Consider the following 16611-nt stretch of genomic DNA (forward strand, 5'->3'; position numbering starts at 1 on the left):
TCTTTCTCTCTGTGTCTCTCATGAATAAATAAATAAAATCTTTTAAAAAAATAAATAAATTCTAACATTTTTATTTGATTTGTAGTTTAAAAAATATAAATTTTGCTTTGAAAATAATATTGCATTTTCATTGAGGCCTAGTATATAATCAATGTATACAAGCCTTTTATGAAATCTTGAAAAGATATGCTCTTTGCTTACTACTTAATAAATATTTATTCTATGCATGCTATATGCAAGGCACTATTGTAGAAGATGAAGGTAAACAATGACTAAAATAAGTGAATAAATATTTGTTGAATAGAAAAAAGATGTATTTCCAGTGGAATGTAGAGTTTGATATTTACTTTTAGTTTAACTGTGTAAATTACATTGTACTGTTTTTGTCATATTTATTTTGTATCTGATATATCACAAAAGAGTAGTGTGTTAGAAGTTTCTCACTATGTTATTTCTGTTGATGTTTCTCTTGTAATTTTATTTTAACTAACTTTGCTTTATTTAATATTATTGTATATCCACTATTGATTTTTTTTAAAAACTCACTTAACTGCAGCCTTAAATTCTAATTTGATATTAAGATTGCAGTTTATCATCAAATATGGTCTAGGCAAAAACCAGCTCTGTAAACTCCAGATGGTTTAAATAAAGAGACAAATGAAGGGACTATTGTCAGAAGTATAATTAGGGCTAAGGGAACAAAGTTGGTGAGGTCTCCACAGATTAGCAACATGGTGAAACCATCACTACCACTAGATCCAAGACAAGATGATGAACCATTGTTAGATTTATTTTTACAATGATTTTATTTGTTTGACCTTCTTCCTGACACCATGTTTTATGTTTCTTTTATTTTTCTATGTTGTCTTCTTTGTTTTCTTTCTTTCTTTTTTGTTATATAGATTAAAAGAAATTTTAAATGACTATTTTGAAGATAGAGTTACTATAGTTATTTAAGATAGCTAGCATTTTTGCTTCCATAACTCTTTGCTTTCCTGATGTTTGTAAATTTCACAGGGCGTTATAGATTCTCCTCTCTAAAATCTACATAGTTCTCTTTTTAATGAGTCACTCTGCCATTATGCTCAATTTTATTCATATTTACCATTATTTACATATTGAATCCACTTCAATGTACATTGTAAATTTCTCATCATAAAACATACCCATTCCTAAGGTTTTTATTTTGGGTTCATTTCTCATTTGGAGTACTTTTTTCAGTTAAAAAAGATGTATTCAGGAATAGTCAAGAGTGGTATTTTTTGAGACCTTCACTGTGCATGTTTGTTGCCTTCAAACACATATGGCAGTTTAGCTGAGTTTGGAATTCTTGCACCATAACATTTTCTTAAATTTCTACAAACCTTGTTTTTGTAGTGTCTGAGTCTAATGACAGTCTGATTTCCATTCTTTTGTATATAATCTATGTTCTTTTTGTATTTGTGTAGAGTTCTTTATCCTAGAAGTTAAAAAAAAACTTTGTCAAAATGTGTCGGACACACACACACACTTCCCACTCCCTGCCTACAACATAGAAAAGCCTTGTGGTCTACCAAATCATGTTTTGGATTTGTTATTGTTGGTTTTTTTTTTTTTCCCCTAACTTTGGAAACTTTTTTTTCCTATTATACTTTTGGTTATTGCTTTAGTTTTAATATTTCCCCCAAGAATATTTATTATTTTAGCATATCTCTGTCTCATTATTCTATACTTATTATACACTCATAATTTTCTTTTTTAATGTTTTAGTCACCGTAGAATGAACAGTGGTCTGCCTAGGCCTCATTATAATGAACAGAAAAGACATACAGGATGCCGTTTGCCTATTTACTCCCTCAACTGATGTGGCACTAGAATCCGTCACCCCAGTTTTGGGTGATGAAGGGGTTTTCCTCATAGGTGACATCACAACACTAATGTGCTGTTTTCTCCTGGTCCCACTGGTTATGTTGGAGGAAGCTGATACAAGTTTGGAACATTCTTCCAAATGAGGAGACCATAATTGTTCATTGACCAGTAGTTTGTGAATATTTCTTTCTTCCTGACTTGTTCCTGCCCCAGGGCTTTTCCCCCCTTTTCTTCTCAATCAACTTCTTTGAAAGACTAGTCAATTTTAAATAGCTCTACCTCTTCATTTTATCTCCATCCCTTAACCTTAAGCATGTGACTTCTGCTTCTACCGTTGTGCCAAAACAGTCCTTGAAGAATTTGACATTGACTTTTCAACTCCTACATCCTACAGACAAAGCATTTACCTGATTATGCTCATTTATTTATTTATGTATGTATGCATGTAGGTATGTATGTCCTTATGCTAGTTATATGGACAGGTTGACAATAACCATCTTCATTCTATACTGTTCTTTCTTTGCAAACCCTACCTATGTTTCTCGTCTACCCCTTTTTATATCAACTCTAGCCTGCGTTGACTTCTCTCTGCCAGACCCAGCCAGCTATAGCATGCTTTATTTTAGAGTAATTAGTAACAATGATTAAAAACTCTAAAAACTTAATAAGGATTGACAAAGTTATATCCTAATATTTCTGTACTTAAAATAAATAGTCATTAAGTTTCAAAATAATTTTCCACAGTTAGAAAATTCTGGAAGAGAGCACAGGCAGTAATTTCTCTGACATCCACTGTAGCAACATTTTTCTAGATATGTCTCCTGAGGCAAGGGAAACAAAAGCAAAAATAAACTATTGGGACTACATCAAAATAAAAAGCTTCTGTACAGGAAAGGAAATACTCAGCAAGACTAAAAGACTACCTACTGAATGGGAGAAGATATTTGCAGTTAGGAAACTTCATTCATAAGCAAATTTTAACAAATAACATCAGTATTCGTCTATAATTTTTTTTTTTTACCTTCCATCATCATCAAACATTCTTTTGTAGGTTAAGCAAGGCATTGTCATTGCATGTCGAAAACACAATTGAAACACACCAACCCATAATAATATACAGTCTTTAAGTTTTGTTTGTTGAGTACTTGTAGCATGTGTCCCCACAGTGGAAAGCCCAGATCAGTCTGCCTTTGACCTGGCACCAGGAGGAGGAAGGTGTTAATTACCACGGTGCCATGAGGTTTATGAACTGGCATTAACATCTCAGCAGGAGCAAAGGTGGCACAATAGCAACTTCCAAGAGTGGGTGAAAAAAAGCATTATTACGTGCAGATTTATTTCCAGTTACAAAACCTCCTGCTTTTATTTTAGTGATACTGTGCAAATGTTATTTTTAAAAGACATTACTCTATTAGTCGCATAATTACCTTGCCATCTTTATTATTTGTGTAATTAAAACGTGAATACTTTACTTCTTGGTGTAGCAATTCAATGAAGGAACTTGGTTAATATGTTAATTCATCTTTTAAATCTATTATAGCCACACTGCAGTCAGCACTTTTGAGGTTTGGTGAACACAGCTGGATTTTGAGAACACTCCCAGCAGGGTTGAGAAACTAATTGCCCACGGTATTTAGATTATTTTGAAAAAAAAAATCTTTCCAATAATTGCATATATACCGTTTTCTGAATGCAACACTACATACTTCAAAGTTAGTCTTTACAAATTAATTTTTTTTGGCCGATTTTCCTGGTAGAATTTACGTTGAGAGTGTTCTGTTTAGTAAAGTTGATTTAGAGCTTTAGATTCAGGGAAGTCTTAATTATAAATCTAAACATTTTAGGTCAGAGACTAGAAAACTCTCAGATCTTGTTTCTTCAGGGAATACTAATCAGGACCACATATATTTTAAAACATTTCAGAAGCCACCTACTTGAGATTTAACTATTAATCACAACATTTTTATAAAACAGATCTGACCTGACTGAAAATGAATTTTAAATGAAAGGAGCAAGGGATTAAAATGATGGGATTACAGGACATGGTTCATAATTGGTTTAAGACAAATGAACAGAAGTGTTAGTAATTTAGCTAGTGCCAGTTATAACCAGATTGCTGTGTATCAGATGAACAAAGGCCAGAAGTGTTTGCAAAGATGATGGTTCTGCTTCTGTGAAGAGGGCAATTTTAAAAACTCATTGTTGGAAGAACACAGAAATCATATGTTAACTTTATTTATTTATTTTTTTTTTAAGATTTTATTTATTTATTCATAGAGACACAGCTAGAGAGAGGCAGAGACACAGGCAGAGGGAGGAGCAGGCTCCATGCAGGGAGCCCGATGTGGGACTCGATCCCGGGTTTCCAGGATCACACCCGGAGCTGCAGGTGGCGCTAAACCGCTGCGCCACCGGCGCTGCCCCATATGTTAACTTTAAAGTGGAAAACCAGTTTCAATAACTTCTGAGAATATTCCTGGAAAAACAAGTTAATTACAGTATATATAAGTAATGAATTATTTCCACATACAATTATGTATGATGTAAATTAGTATCAGCAGTTTTTGCAGAAATTTTTATTCTAACAGAATAGTCTTCTCTTGTGTATATCAACATCTTAAGAGCATATATCTCACATTCTTCTGCTTTAATCATATAAATTGAGTTTATGAAGGTCAATTAACGGAGAATCAAACTTATGACGTTTTTTGAAGGAACTGTATATAAATTAGCAAAGAATTACTTGTAAGCTGTTGCTTTTCAAACTATTCTCTTTTACCTCTTATGGCATTAAAACTGAGTTTGGTTTAATACATTTTTTCTAGTATATGTCTTTAATAAATAGTAATTTATTTAGAATTAACTATAGAACACAAAACAAAAAATTAGGTTTTAATGTTCTAATTTAGTTTAATGCATTGTTTGCTTAGTATAGTAATGAGGCTGTCATTTATTAAGAAAATGAAACAAAATCAAGAGAAAACATTAGGGAACAAAAAGAAGATTAAAAATACTTTGTTTTTTCATTTAGAGTTCTAAAATGGGGTGAATATCATGGTATGTACTTAGAGTCATCATATTATTTGTTTTCACATAAAGAAAACTATGCTAATATATGTTTTGATTATACTGATGGTAATTTAGTAATTAAATATTTATTTTAATTTTTGCTACAATAGCATGTAACAAGAGAAGAAATGATTATGATTTTTTGATATAAGATTATAAATCCTTAAGATTTAGGATTATACTTTATTACTCATTTTTACTTTCTCCTCTTCTCTCAAGCATCTAGCACACCAGTTTATATACCTTAAGCATTCTTCAGACATTGAGTTGTATATTTAAAATAAATATCAAATAAATGCAGTTTTGTCCTTGGTGTGAAAACAGCATGTGTAAGCACAGCACCATGCCAGACACCATGTTTGGCATTAAATAAGTTCTCTCTAAAGTTGAACCTTGCCCTTTTTCTTAATATAGAATGTTCTTTTTTTTTTTTTTTTTTTTTTAAAGATTTGCTTATTTTAGAAAGACAGAGAGCACCAGCAGGAGGGGCAGAGGGGAAGAGAGAATCCCAAGCAAACTTCATGCTGAGCACAGACCCCGTGTGGGGCTCAATCTCACCACTCTGAGATCACGACCTGAGCTGATACCAGGAATCGGAGGCTTGGGGATCCCTGGGTAGCTCAACGGTTTGGCACCTGCCTTTGGCCCAGAGAGTGATCCTGGAGTTCCAGGATTGAGTCCCACCTCAGGCTCCCTGCATGGAGCCTGCTTCTCCCTCTCCCTGTCTCTGCCCCCTACCCCCTCTCTCTCTGTGTCTCTCATGAATAAATGAATAAAATCTTAAAGAAAAAAGAATCGGAGGCTTAACCAACTGTGCTACCAAAGCGCCCCTAGAATTTTCTTTGCTGTATTATTAATATAATATTAGGGAACAGAAAAAAAAATTCCAATACCCATAAGTCATTTTGCATAATCACTGGGTTCTAAAGGTTAAATAGGTGTTTATTTTGTTTAGTTTAGAGTCTTTGTTCCTGAAGCTAAGAAATAGTTTGAAATCCTGTCATATTTTAGATGATTAAGTAGCTACCCTTATACAATTTTTGCTGCAGAATTCTGATTTTTTTTTTCTTTTGGTTTATACAAGCTGAAATTAGAAAACTTTTTCACGAACAAGAGGTCGAAAAATGCCTTGTAGCCCTTTTGGGTTCTGAAAACGATGGAACGAAAATCGCTGCTTGCCAAGCCATTTCGGTGATGTGTGAGAATTCGGGCAGCAAAGAATTTTTCAATAATCAGGGTAAGCAAAGTGGACAAACACATTTTGAACATTTTTAGGCCACGAAGCTGTCGCTTACCTGGATGTTTACAGAACCACATCTTCCCTTTCTGTTTCTACAGGGATTCCACAGTTAATTCAGTCGCTCAAGAGTGACAGTGAGGAAGTCAGGGAAGCCGCGGCCCTTGCCCTGGCTAATCTGACCACATGCAACACCGCCAATGTAATGTGAGTACCAAACAACTCAACACTGTCTCATTGGGGGACGTCTCACAGTCCAGCATGTTCTAATTGTAGTATTTTGGCTTTTGAGGCAGTCTACATATTCTGTTAGATATTCTATCTTGGATTGTTCCTTAAAAACCCACTCTTGTGGAAGATTCCAGAACAAACAGAACTGGATAGTGCTGGAAATATTAAAGACAACTTTATATAAACCTTTGATAAATCCAGAAAAAAATTTAAAGGTTCATTTTAACTTTAAGACTTTAAGACTTAAAGTTTAAGACCTAAACTTTAAGTAATCTAGAAACATTTTAGAAAGTCAATCTGAAACAACATATTATGAGTAAATACTATGAGGAAAGATGAGAAAATGCCCTGGGCATTCCAAGGACTTTGGTACGTGATCTATATTCATTACAAATTTTAATTACCAAGATAATCTGTCAACAAATGAGAAAACTGATGTTCTGCAATTTACCTTGTTTTCCTGGGTATACAAATTTATTAAAATAGCTGAGCTGGAGACTAAACCCAGGTCTGCTGGCTTCCAGAATTTGTATGTTCTTTTCTCTATAGAAGATCACCTTATAAAAGAGTGAGAATTTCTTGAAGGCACCTTTCATAAATAAAATATTTTCCCTCCCTATTTAGTATGTTTATTAGTCAGGACTCTCTAGGAAACCAGAACCAATAGGACATAATATACATGGAGGAGGAGTTTTTTTTTTTTAAGATTTTATTTATTTATTCATGACAGACAGAGAGAGAGAGGCAGAGACACAGGCAGAAGGAGAAGCAGGCTTCCTGTGGGGAGCCCGATGTGGGACTCGATTCCGGGACTCTGGGATCATGCCCTGAGCCAAAGGCAGACACTCAACCACTGAGCCACCCAGGCACCCCATGGAGGAGGAGTTTTATGATAGGACTTGGCTTATGTGATTATGAAGGCCAAGAAGTTTCATGATCTGCCATCTCTAAACTGGGGAACCAAGAAGGATGGTGGTATAATTTAGTCTAAATCTGAATTGCTGAGAGCCAAGGGAGCCCATGTGCCAGGGCAGGAGAAGATGAATGTCTCAGCCTAGGCAGAGCAAGTTCACCTTTCCACCTTTTTTGTTCTATTTGGACCCTCATCGGATTAGATGATGCCCACCCACTTTGGTGATTGCAACCTTTACTCGGTCTACTGATTCAAATGCTAACCTCTTCCAGAAACACCTTCACAAACACACCCAAAAATAATGGTTTACTAGCTATCTGGATATTGTTTAGCTCAGTCACGTTGACACATAAAATCCACCATCATAATACGTAAGTTATTAACTTCGGTGTATGTTATTGTTTTGTGACATTGTGGCTAAAATTACTCTTTCCTAACTTGAAATAAATCTTCCTCCACCTCCTCATATACTTAATCTTTTTCTTACCCTTTCTTTCCCTTTTTCTACTCCCACACATTTTATAAAGACCTTAACGCAAAGAGTAAAAATCTAACAATGCCCGATTAAAATACAGCCAAAATGTAGAAACATCAGAGCAAAATTGTGTTCCTTTAATAGCTACCGTCTTTGACATGGTAATTTCTGAAATTCAAGGTCATCATCATCTATATGAAAGCGCACAAACTTCTAGAATATTGAGTCATACATAGTAAGTAGCAGTTTGAAAATAGCATATTCAGTGACTGTTCCAGAATAGTCACGCTGGTGCAAAAGTCTTATCAGTGACACTAAAACACTTTTATCTCGGGTGCATTTAGATTTATGTATTACCTAAAATACTTTAAATAGGCCTCCAGAGTGTATAGATGTCTTAATTTGATGTAGGTTTGCCTAAGTTTTATCATCTCACAGTTTTATATAAAATCGTAGAAAATTAGGATGTTAAGTAGCTTCTAAAAGACGCTGCCTCCAGATTCTCTCTTGCAATTTAATCATCTATTTCACAGTTTTGTCATCTAAGTCTATAGTTCCATTTTGTCAACATAGAAAGGTCAATCAAGACTAAATGATGATGCATATATCTTTATTTTTGTAATTTGTTTTAATTTTTATAAATTTTATTTTTTTTTATTTTTTATTTTTTTTAAATTTTTATTTATTTATGATAGGAACACAGTGAGAGAGAGAGAGGCAGAGACACAGGCAGAGGGAGAAGCAGGCTCCATGCACCGGGAGCCTGATGTGGGATTCGATCCCGGATCTCCAGGATCGTGCCCTGGGCCAAAGGCAGGCGCCAAACCGCTGCGCCACCCAGGGATCCCTAATTTTTATAAATTTTAAATTGCAGTTATTTCTTTAACCTATTGTATATTGTCCATTATGATTTTTTTTCAATTTGTGTTTGTTATGGGAAATGGGACATGAATAAAAGTGGTTTTATGGATGTCTTTTGAGGCCTATAGAGTTTTTACTTTGGACTCTTTGAGCTAAAAAATATTGAAAGTAAATGTTTCTGATGAGGAAGTGGAGTCAGATTTGACATGTTTGTGCCAATGCTGAAGACTAGAGTTGACAAAGATTTTATAGTCAATCAAAAGGAATGAAAACAAATAAGCCACATTGTCTATCCTTGTAGCAAGCCTCTTAGAGTATTAATTAGAACCACAACAGAAGAGACAGCAACCATGATTGATTATTTTTAATAAGAAATTTTTTCTACTCAGATCATCTTTAAAGACGTATTAGCTTAAACTCAGCATTGGTGAGTATTTCTAGCATCACCTTTTAGAAGCAGGGCCTTAGATTACCTTTCCTAGCTATGCGGTAGGGGATGGGGGGCTGAGTCATGGCTCTGCTGCTTCGGTGGTGGGACTGGGGGATGGAAAGAATGTTCCTTTCCTGCCACACCTAAGTGGTAAGAGAAGGCAAAAAACCAGAGCTAATGTCTTCCAGGTGCACTGGGTAACTGTTTAGATACCTGATAATTGCTAGCCTAATTAAAAAAAAAGTTACAGTTAGGCATTGTGAATACTAATTTGTTCATTAAAAGGCAGCTCCTTCTCCGACATTCATGTCCCTATGTGCCCAAAATGGTTTTCTGTTGCTTAAAGTCAGGGCACCTTCTGGAGTTGAAGGACCATTTCATGAATTGAGTAATCTCTGATGTGTTATGATTACATGCTGATATAATTTCCTTTATGTAACAATGGGTTTTTGCTTGGAAAGTTGTGGGTAAATCAAAATTTTCTAAATTAAAGGAAAAAAATCAAGGAAGGAAAAATATACTTTGTGGTGACCCTTTTTGTAAAACTGGCAAATGCTTTTTTTTTTTTTGTAAATGCTTTTAAAAAATAAAATATCTTACAGCCTGAAAATAGAATTTTATACATATTTATAATCTAAAATACCTAAATTCAGATTTTCACACATCTTGTTTTCTTAAGAAGGAAAATACACTCATATGCAATAGAATGGTAAGATGATGAGCAATTTTGGTAGCAATGATAAATAACCAGACTATAACCATAACCCTTTCAACTTTAATTATAAATGTCACCTTAATTGATGCCAAACGATCTTGCCTAATGGGTATTCTCTGTGAATGAGGCTTCCTAGATGCACAAGTTTTTAGTATATTTGAAAACTCTTTATAATCCACAAATCTTTAAAAAATTGTAATGCATTTGAATTAAAACCTTCTAAAATACTTTCCTCCCAACCTTTGAAACTGATCATACTGTTATTAGACTTTTGGGGGAGGGTTATGGTTGCCATTTTGAGTTGATGCCCATCATGTGCTGTAAGGTGGAGGTGTCAGGGCCCCATAGGGAAGGTGGATGCTTGCGCTGCTCTGAGTGTGGCCTGCTGAGGGCAGGGCCTTTTGGGTATTGATGCATTTTGTCGACTCTTCTACTGGCAGGCTGTCAGTATCTATTTTCACTGCTGTCTGTAGATCTGATTGGCAGAACTGATCCTGCCAAAATTCTCTTCAAATCCCTTCTAGTTACTTAAAAGTTTGGATATCAGGTAACCAAGCTTTATCAAATTGTATATAAAAGCTGTGAGGGCTGAGACCTCTTCTCTAAGTGATAATTTAGTCTTCAGTGGCCATTTCTTCTTTCCTTTCTCCCTTCCCTTCTTTCTCTCTTCCTTTCTGGTAGTTCTCATGTGTATTCTGGATATATGAAGTGTTCAGGTATTTGAGTTATAGAAAACTGAGACTGTACTTAAAAAAACAATAATAATCTAACAGATGCAAATCCCTTTTCATACAAATAAGCCAGCGTTGGGGAATGAAATTATGAAAAGTAAAGTATTCTGGAAATACATAAAACTTCCAGTAGTATTTTGCGTCAAGCCTTGTGGATGGACTCTTCTCTCTGCATGGAATGTTCTTCCAATACCAGAATGCCAGTGGCTCACTCCCCCACATCCTTCAAGTCTGTTCAAATGCCACCCTCTTAAAGAGACCCACTGTGACGACATTGTTTACAGTTGCACCCACACACACTTTTTCTCAAACCTCCTTCCTTGCTGCCCTTTCTCCAGAGCACTTACGATTTTCTGACATACTATCTAACTCACTCATTGTTTGTTATTGATTTTCTATCCCTCACCCTCCTCTGACAAGCCCTCATGAAGGAGGTACCTTTGGCTGGTTAATTCACTGATAACCTACCAAACATCTAGAATAGTGCCCATTGTAGAGTAGGTATGTGGGGGCAAATGGACTTACCAAAAATAAGATGGAAAGCAATAGGATAGTGAAAAAACATCAACTGATGCCCAGAACTTAAAACAGAAAGTGATCATCTCTGTTGTTTCGTGTGTTGATTTTTACATAATTTGGATCACAGAAGCAACAGTGGATATGCAACCTCTAAGAGTTTTCTAGTCATACCTTACATTTTTTATTATCTGCAATGTAAAGATCACTTAAAGTGGATAAAAACATGGAAAGGCCACAAACACAAATAAAAGTAACAGTCTGAAGGCATAAGAGAAAAGGACAAGAACAGCCAGATTCACTTATCTAAAGTGAAAGAGGAAAAAGAAGAGTAAAATTATTTTGTAAGTGAGTAAATTAATAGACAACCTCCTTTAGGACGAAATAGGTGGAAATAGAAACGAAAGAGCAATAATGACTTTTTATAGAAAAATGTAACCCACTGGGACACCTTGGTGGCTCCATCAGGTAAGCTTCTGACTCTTGCTTTAGGCTCAGGTCATGATCTTAGGGTCATGGAATCAAGCCCTGTGTCAGTCTCCATTCTCAGCAGGGAGCCTGCTCCAAGATTCTCCTCCTCTCCCTCTGCCCCTACCCTGCCCCCTCATGTGCCAGCATGTTCTTTCTCTGTCTCTAAAAATAAAGGAATAAATCTTTTAAAAAATAGAGCGCATTTAGTTGCTCTGGACACCGTTATCCTTTCTTGGTTCACCGCTAATCCTTCTAAAAATTCTCAATTTATAATACTTTTTGAAAAAAGAAAGTTGTTGATTTTTGATCTAGGAAATACCATTTCAATGAAAATTCATATGATATTTACCTCGTACTCTTCTATCCAATTATTCATATCAAAGCTGTACATTATTTATGCAAATACCAAGAGAATTATTCCTGGTTGACATTCTTCTGAGGGGTAGATTCTACATATTAACAAGAATATTTTAAACTGCTAATTTATAACATCACTGCCATCTGTTGGATCTGATCAGAATTAGAGTTTTTGAGTTGTCCTAAGAATAAAAAGAGTTCGATGTTTTTCATTTTCCTTGCCAACAATGAGTAACTTCTGGCTATTAGTAAACTATGAAAAGATGAGGAAATAGTATGGTTGGTTACTAGATAGCTCTTAAAAGATACAGTTATTTTAGGAAATAAGAATAAAATAAAAACATAAAAAGTAATAATATAATTAATGCCCATAGATAAGTAAGTACAAACTGTGGTTTTGCTGTAGAAAATACATAATCAAGTCTCTGTTGTTTATACATATATCATACTAACACCTGATTCTTCATACTTATGTTCTCTCCATGAAGAACTGGGTGATTTCCCTAAAGCTTAGAGACCTTGTCTCCATTTCTTTTTTTTTTTCTTTTTTTTTTTTATACACCACTTCTTGGCTTTCCACAACACCAGTGCCTTAAGTAAGTTCTAAATAACAACACTATATAGTGGTTACTTAAACAAACAAAAATTGATTGATTGCTGGGCCACCCCAGGCCTCCACAACACAAGAGACCATGCTCTTCTGTAGGGACCATTTTGCTATTGTGTGATCTACAGTCAACCACAGCAAAGGAAGTCAGGAATCCCAAAGGGATTCCAGAAAGAGACACAATGCCCCCAATTTATATGGATGTCTGAGTACTTTGGGAACTTCTCAATGTTCTTTATTATCTATGGATAACCTGTCATTTTGTATTATCAGTATTAAAATTTCTATTCACTAACATAGAAATAAAGCATGGACCAAATAGTGGAATTATTCACGGAGTACTATGCCTGAGAAAGCCACGTAATGTGTAGAAAAACCACTTCAAAGGTGTGCCATGGGGGCACCTGGGTGGCGCAGCTGGTTCAGCCACTGCCTGCAGCTCAGGTCACAATCCCAAGGTCCAAGGATCAAATCCTGCATTGGGCTCCCAGCTCAATAGAGAGTCTGCTTCACCCTCTGCCCCTCCCCTTGCTTGTCTTTTCTCGTACTCTCTTTCAAATGAATGAAATCATTAATGGGGGGGAAAAAAAAAGGTGTGCCACCTACGGAACTTTATATAGCACTTCAAGGCAGGTCTTCATCTATTCACAGTGACCCAATTCCCTATCAATCACTTGGCACTATCAGGGGAGAGCCTGACCCAGAGCCAGTTGTTGGAATGTTAAATCTCTGTAGCATGTATAGAAAACACTTTTTAGAGCTTTTTTTTCTTTTTTATCCTTACCCCATTAAGTAGAGTTGGGGGAAGGTGATATATTTGTAAATTTATTTTTACACTTGTACCCGTAAGTATATAGACAAATGCTATTTCTCAGAATTGGCTAGGGTGCACTGAACCGCCACAGTCATTTTGAAGGAGGGAAAAAAAAAAGGTCTCCCCTAAAGTTGGCAAAACACCACCAGCTTCACTTCCATCTCCGTTCCTCTACAGGAAGAGATGGGATTATGGCTTTGAGATGGCTGGACTCGTGCAACTTCACCCTCTGAAAAGAAATTTTACCCTCTATTCTAGAACCTAATCCTTCTTGGCCAATACACACAGATTCACTTAGAGTAAGTAATCTGGTCCCTTTGAATACTTTGCCATTAACGAAACATCGACTGTAGAACGAATCCACTGTGATTTACAAAATAAACGTAGGCTCATGAAAAATGCAAACTCATGGTACAGACTTGATGGATCGGTTGGACTTCAGGATGCTGAAGCCGTGCAGTTATTGTCTTTGTTGCATCAGGGTTTTTCCCTTGGAAAATGTATCCAGAGCTTGGTGGTGTTTTTTTTCCCCACCTCTGCGAGCAGTGGAGGGAACTGTGTCTTCATACTGACCCCTAGTGGTCGTTCAGGAGCGAGTTGGGGGAGGGGCAAAAAGGGCCCTGGAAAGCTCGCTCCCTATTTCAATGAAAGGCACGCTAATTTAATTTGAAACACTCTCTGGCGCGTCTAAAATAATATTTTTAAAACATTATTAAAATATTGTCATCTCGTAAGCATTTCATTGTGTTTTTGAAGAGAGAATATTCTCCTGCTCCATGTGTGTTAATAGATGCTTGCGTTTGTCTCTGGTCCCTTTTAAGATGCAGTCGCTTTAAAATGTTTTGACACATTCATTGTTCTGGTGACTGAATATGGGCTGCGCTACATAACCATATAGGATTAATAGCATATGCTTGGATGGCATCAATTAATCTCATTGTTATTGTAGTCACTCTGGAGTTGATTTTTTGCTCTTGACTCCACATAATAGAAAAGATTATTTTGTTTTAAAATTCTTATTAGCATCACTTTGTTGTAAGATGCTACCTCCTTTTAATTAGACCGCTCACAATATGAGCATCCTACAAGATAATTGAGTTCGTTTCATGACCTTTTTAGGAAATTCAGTTTTGTAGAAGGATGTTTCAAACTTTTGTATTGAGGACGATACCTCAAAGAACTTATGGTGTTTATTGACTATTTTAAAAGGCTTCTGAAGTTAATAGATCAAATAAATGGGAAGACTCTTTGTGGTAAATCTAAAATTGATTCTTGTATTATTACCATCCAACTTTACTGAGTGGGTCCTTTTCATTTCTACCTGTTAGCACCTGGATTCCTTCTCTGCCTGATAGAATGTTGTTCTGACACAGGCTATGATAGGTTGGAAAAATCATACTGGATTTGAAGAAAGATGTAGAATGAAAAGCTGGATTTTACAATAAAACAGATTGATTCCATATCTCCATTTTGTGTTAGCTGTTGCCTAGTCAGTCTTCACAGTTTAAATTTTATTGGCTATTAGTTTTGTGAGGCTTTGTGAATCCCATGAAATGTTCATTTAGAAAATTGTCTATGCTGCTTTTATTACCCAGAGAGGAGAGACTGACATTTGCATAACCTTTTTAAAAAGTTGTTGGCACCTCTTTCAGGTTTAATTTCCAATATTACTGATTTTCACAGAGAATTATCAAATTATTGTGTGATTTTTTTTCCTCTCACACTCTCACTTTGAAGCAGTACTTAAAGCCTACATAAATTCCATTTTTACTCATCCTTGACTTTTTATATTAATCATTTTCTGTGACTTTTTATTCCCCCTCTCTGGAAATGGCCTTTATTGCTTATTGGCTGCACCTAAATGGGAGAGACCTTGGTGAGATTCCTGAGGAAACTGTCCCAGCTCTACCCCTGCAGGTGGGAGATTTGACCACTTAGCTGAAAAAGTCTGAAAATTTCATATGCACATCTAAATTTGGAAATATGATATTTTTCCATGGTACAAGAAATCAAGTAAGATAGGATATAGGAAAGTCTCTGCCTTGTGGTTCACTGAATGTCAGCAGACAGTGGTGATGATGATAGCTGGCATGTGTGAGCCAGGCCTTGAGCTAGGTATTTGATATGGAATGTATTATTAAATCCCCAGAATGAGGATGCCTGGGTGGCTCAGTGGTTGAGTGTCTGCTTTTGGCTCAGGATGTGATCCCGAGGTCCTGGGATCGAGTCCCACATCGGGCTCCCCACTGGGAACCTGCTTCTGCCTCTGCCTATATCTCTGCCTCTCTCTGTGTATCTCTCATGAATAAATAAATAACATCTTTAAAAAATATTTGTCAATTGATGATTGTAATAAAGTTTACAGACTAAAAGACCACTGAACTTTTAATCCTGTGTTGGTTGTTGACTTGCCTCACAAGCAAGTCTTAATCTCTCTAAATGTTATCTTTCTTCACTATAAAAGAAAGAAAAGCGAGCCTAGGTTATCTATTATACTTTGTGCATCTGACTACGCTCTATCCAGTATCATAGGGAGTCTTGAGCACAACTTCCACTAGGAACTAGCTGGGATCACTCTTTACCACTTTCATCATTTTGTCTCAAAGGTGAAGGAAGTTATGTTTTTAGGTTTCTTTTGTAATTCTCTCACCATTACTTGGGGATTCTTTACATCTAGGCCTTATTGTAGGCTGCAGGGATATCCTAGGGAACACAACGAAGGTTCCATCAGACTGCTGTCATGAAACCTACATTTCGCACAGGGAGGCAGACCATAGGGAGTAACTTTAAGAAGGTAATTTCAGAAGTGATAACAGTATCAATTAAATAAAGTAGCACAACGTCCTAGAGAGGAGCCTGCGTGACACTGGGGTTGTGAGAGGGGTCAGGAGGATGACACAAAGCTTGTCAAACGGCCTCTCTGAAGAAATGACATTAGAGCTGATGAAAATAAGAAGCCCTGGCAAGGCCAGGGGTTTTCATGTGCCATCACACGAAAGCATGCAGCATCCTTATTATTTAGTTAAGGAAATCAACATGGTACTTCTAATTACTTTGGGATTGCGTCACTTGTCACATACAGATACGTAAATAGACTGATTTCCCAGTGAAACAGAAATATTTGGTAACTGCAAAAGCCATTTATTATGAGTATTCCAACACCTTGACCATTATTCGTACTTTATCAGGAGACAAGTCAGCCATGTATAATGAAGACGGTTGTTCTTTCCTGATGGCAGCTAGTTAATTATGGGCAGGCATTCCAGCTTTTGAAACAGACGGCGGCATGTATGGAAGTGAAGTATTGCAATTGAACAGATAGGTCAATAAGGATTC

General features: G+C 36.2%; 1 protein-coding gene across 7 annotated transcripts in view; it reads left to right on the forward strand.

Annotated features, from left to right (window-relative positions):
* The window catches only part of ARMC3 (armadillo repeat containing 3), a 100625-nt gene that overhangs the window by 41289 nt on the left and 42725 nt on the right, over window positions 1–16611 (forward strand). For all 7 annotated transcript variants that reach the window (XM_041765109.1, XM_041765111.1, XM_041765110.1 and 4 more), the window contains 2 exons: window positions 6002–6154; window positions 6256–6361. In XM_041765109.1, the coding sequence (XP_041621043.1) occupies window positions 6002–6154; window positions 6256–6361 (259 nt within the window). The remainder of the gene's footprint in view (window positions 1–6001; window positions 6155–6255; window positions 6362–16611) is intronic.

The sequence above is a fragment of the Vulpes lagopus genome, chromosome 8 (genome assembly GCF_018345385.1).
Source record: "Vulpes lagopus strain Blue_001 chromosome 8, ASM1834538v1, whole genome shotgun sequence".
Lineage (NCBI taxonomy): Eukaryota > Metazoa > Chordata > Mammalia > Carnivora > Canidae > Vulpes > Vulpes lagopus.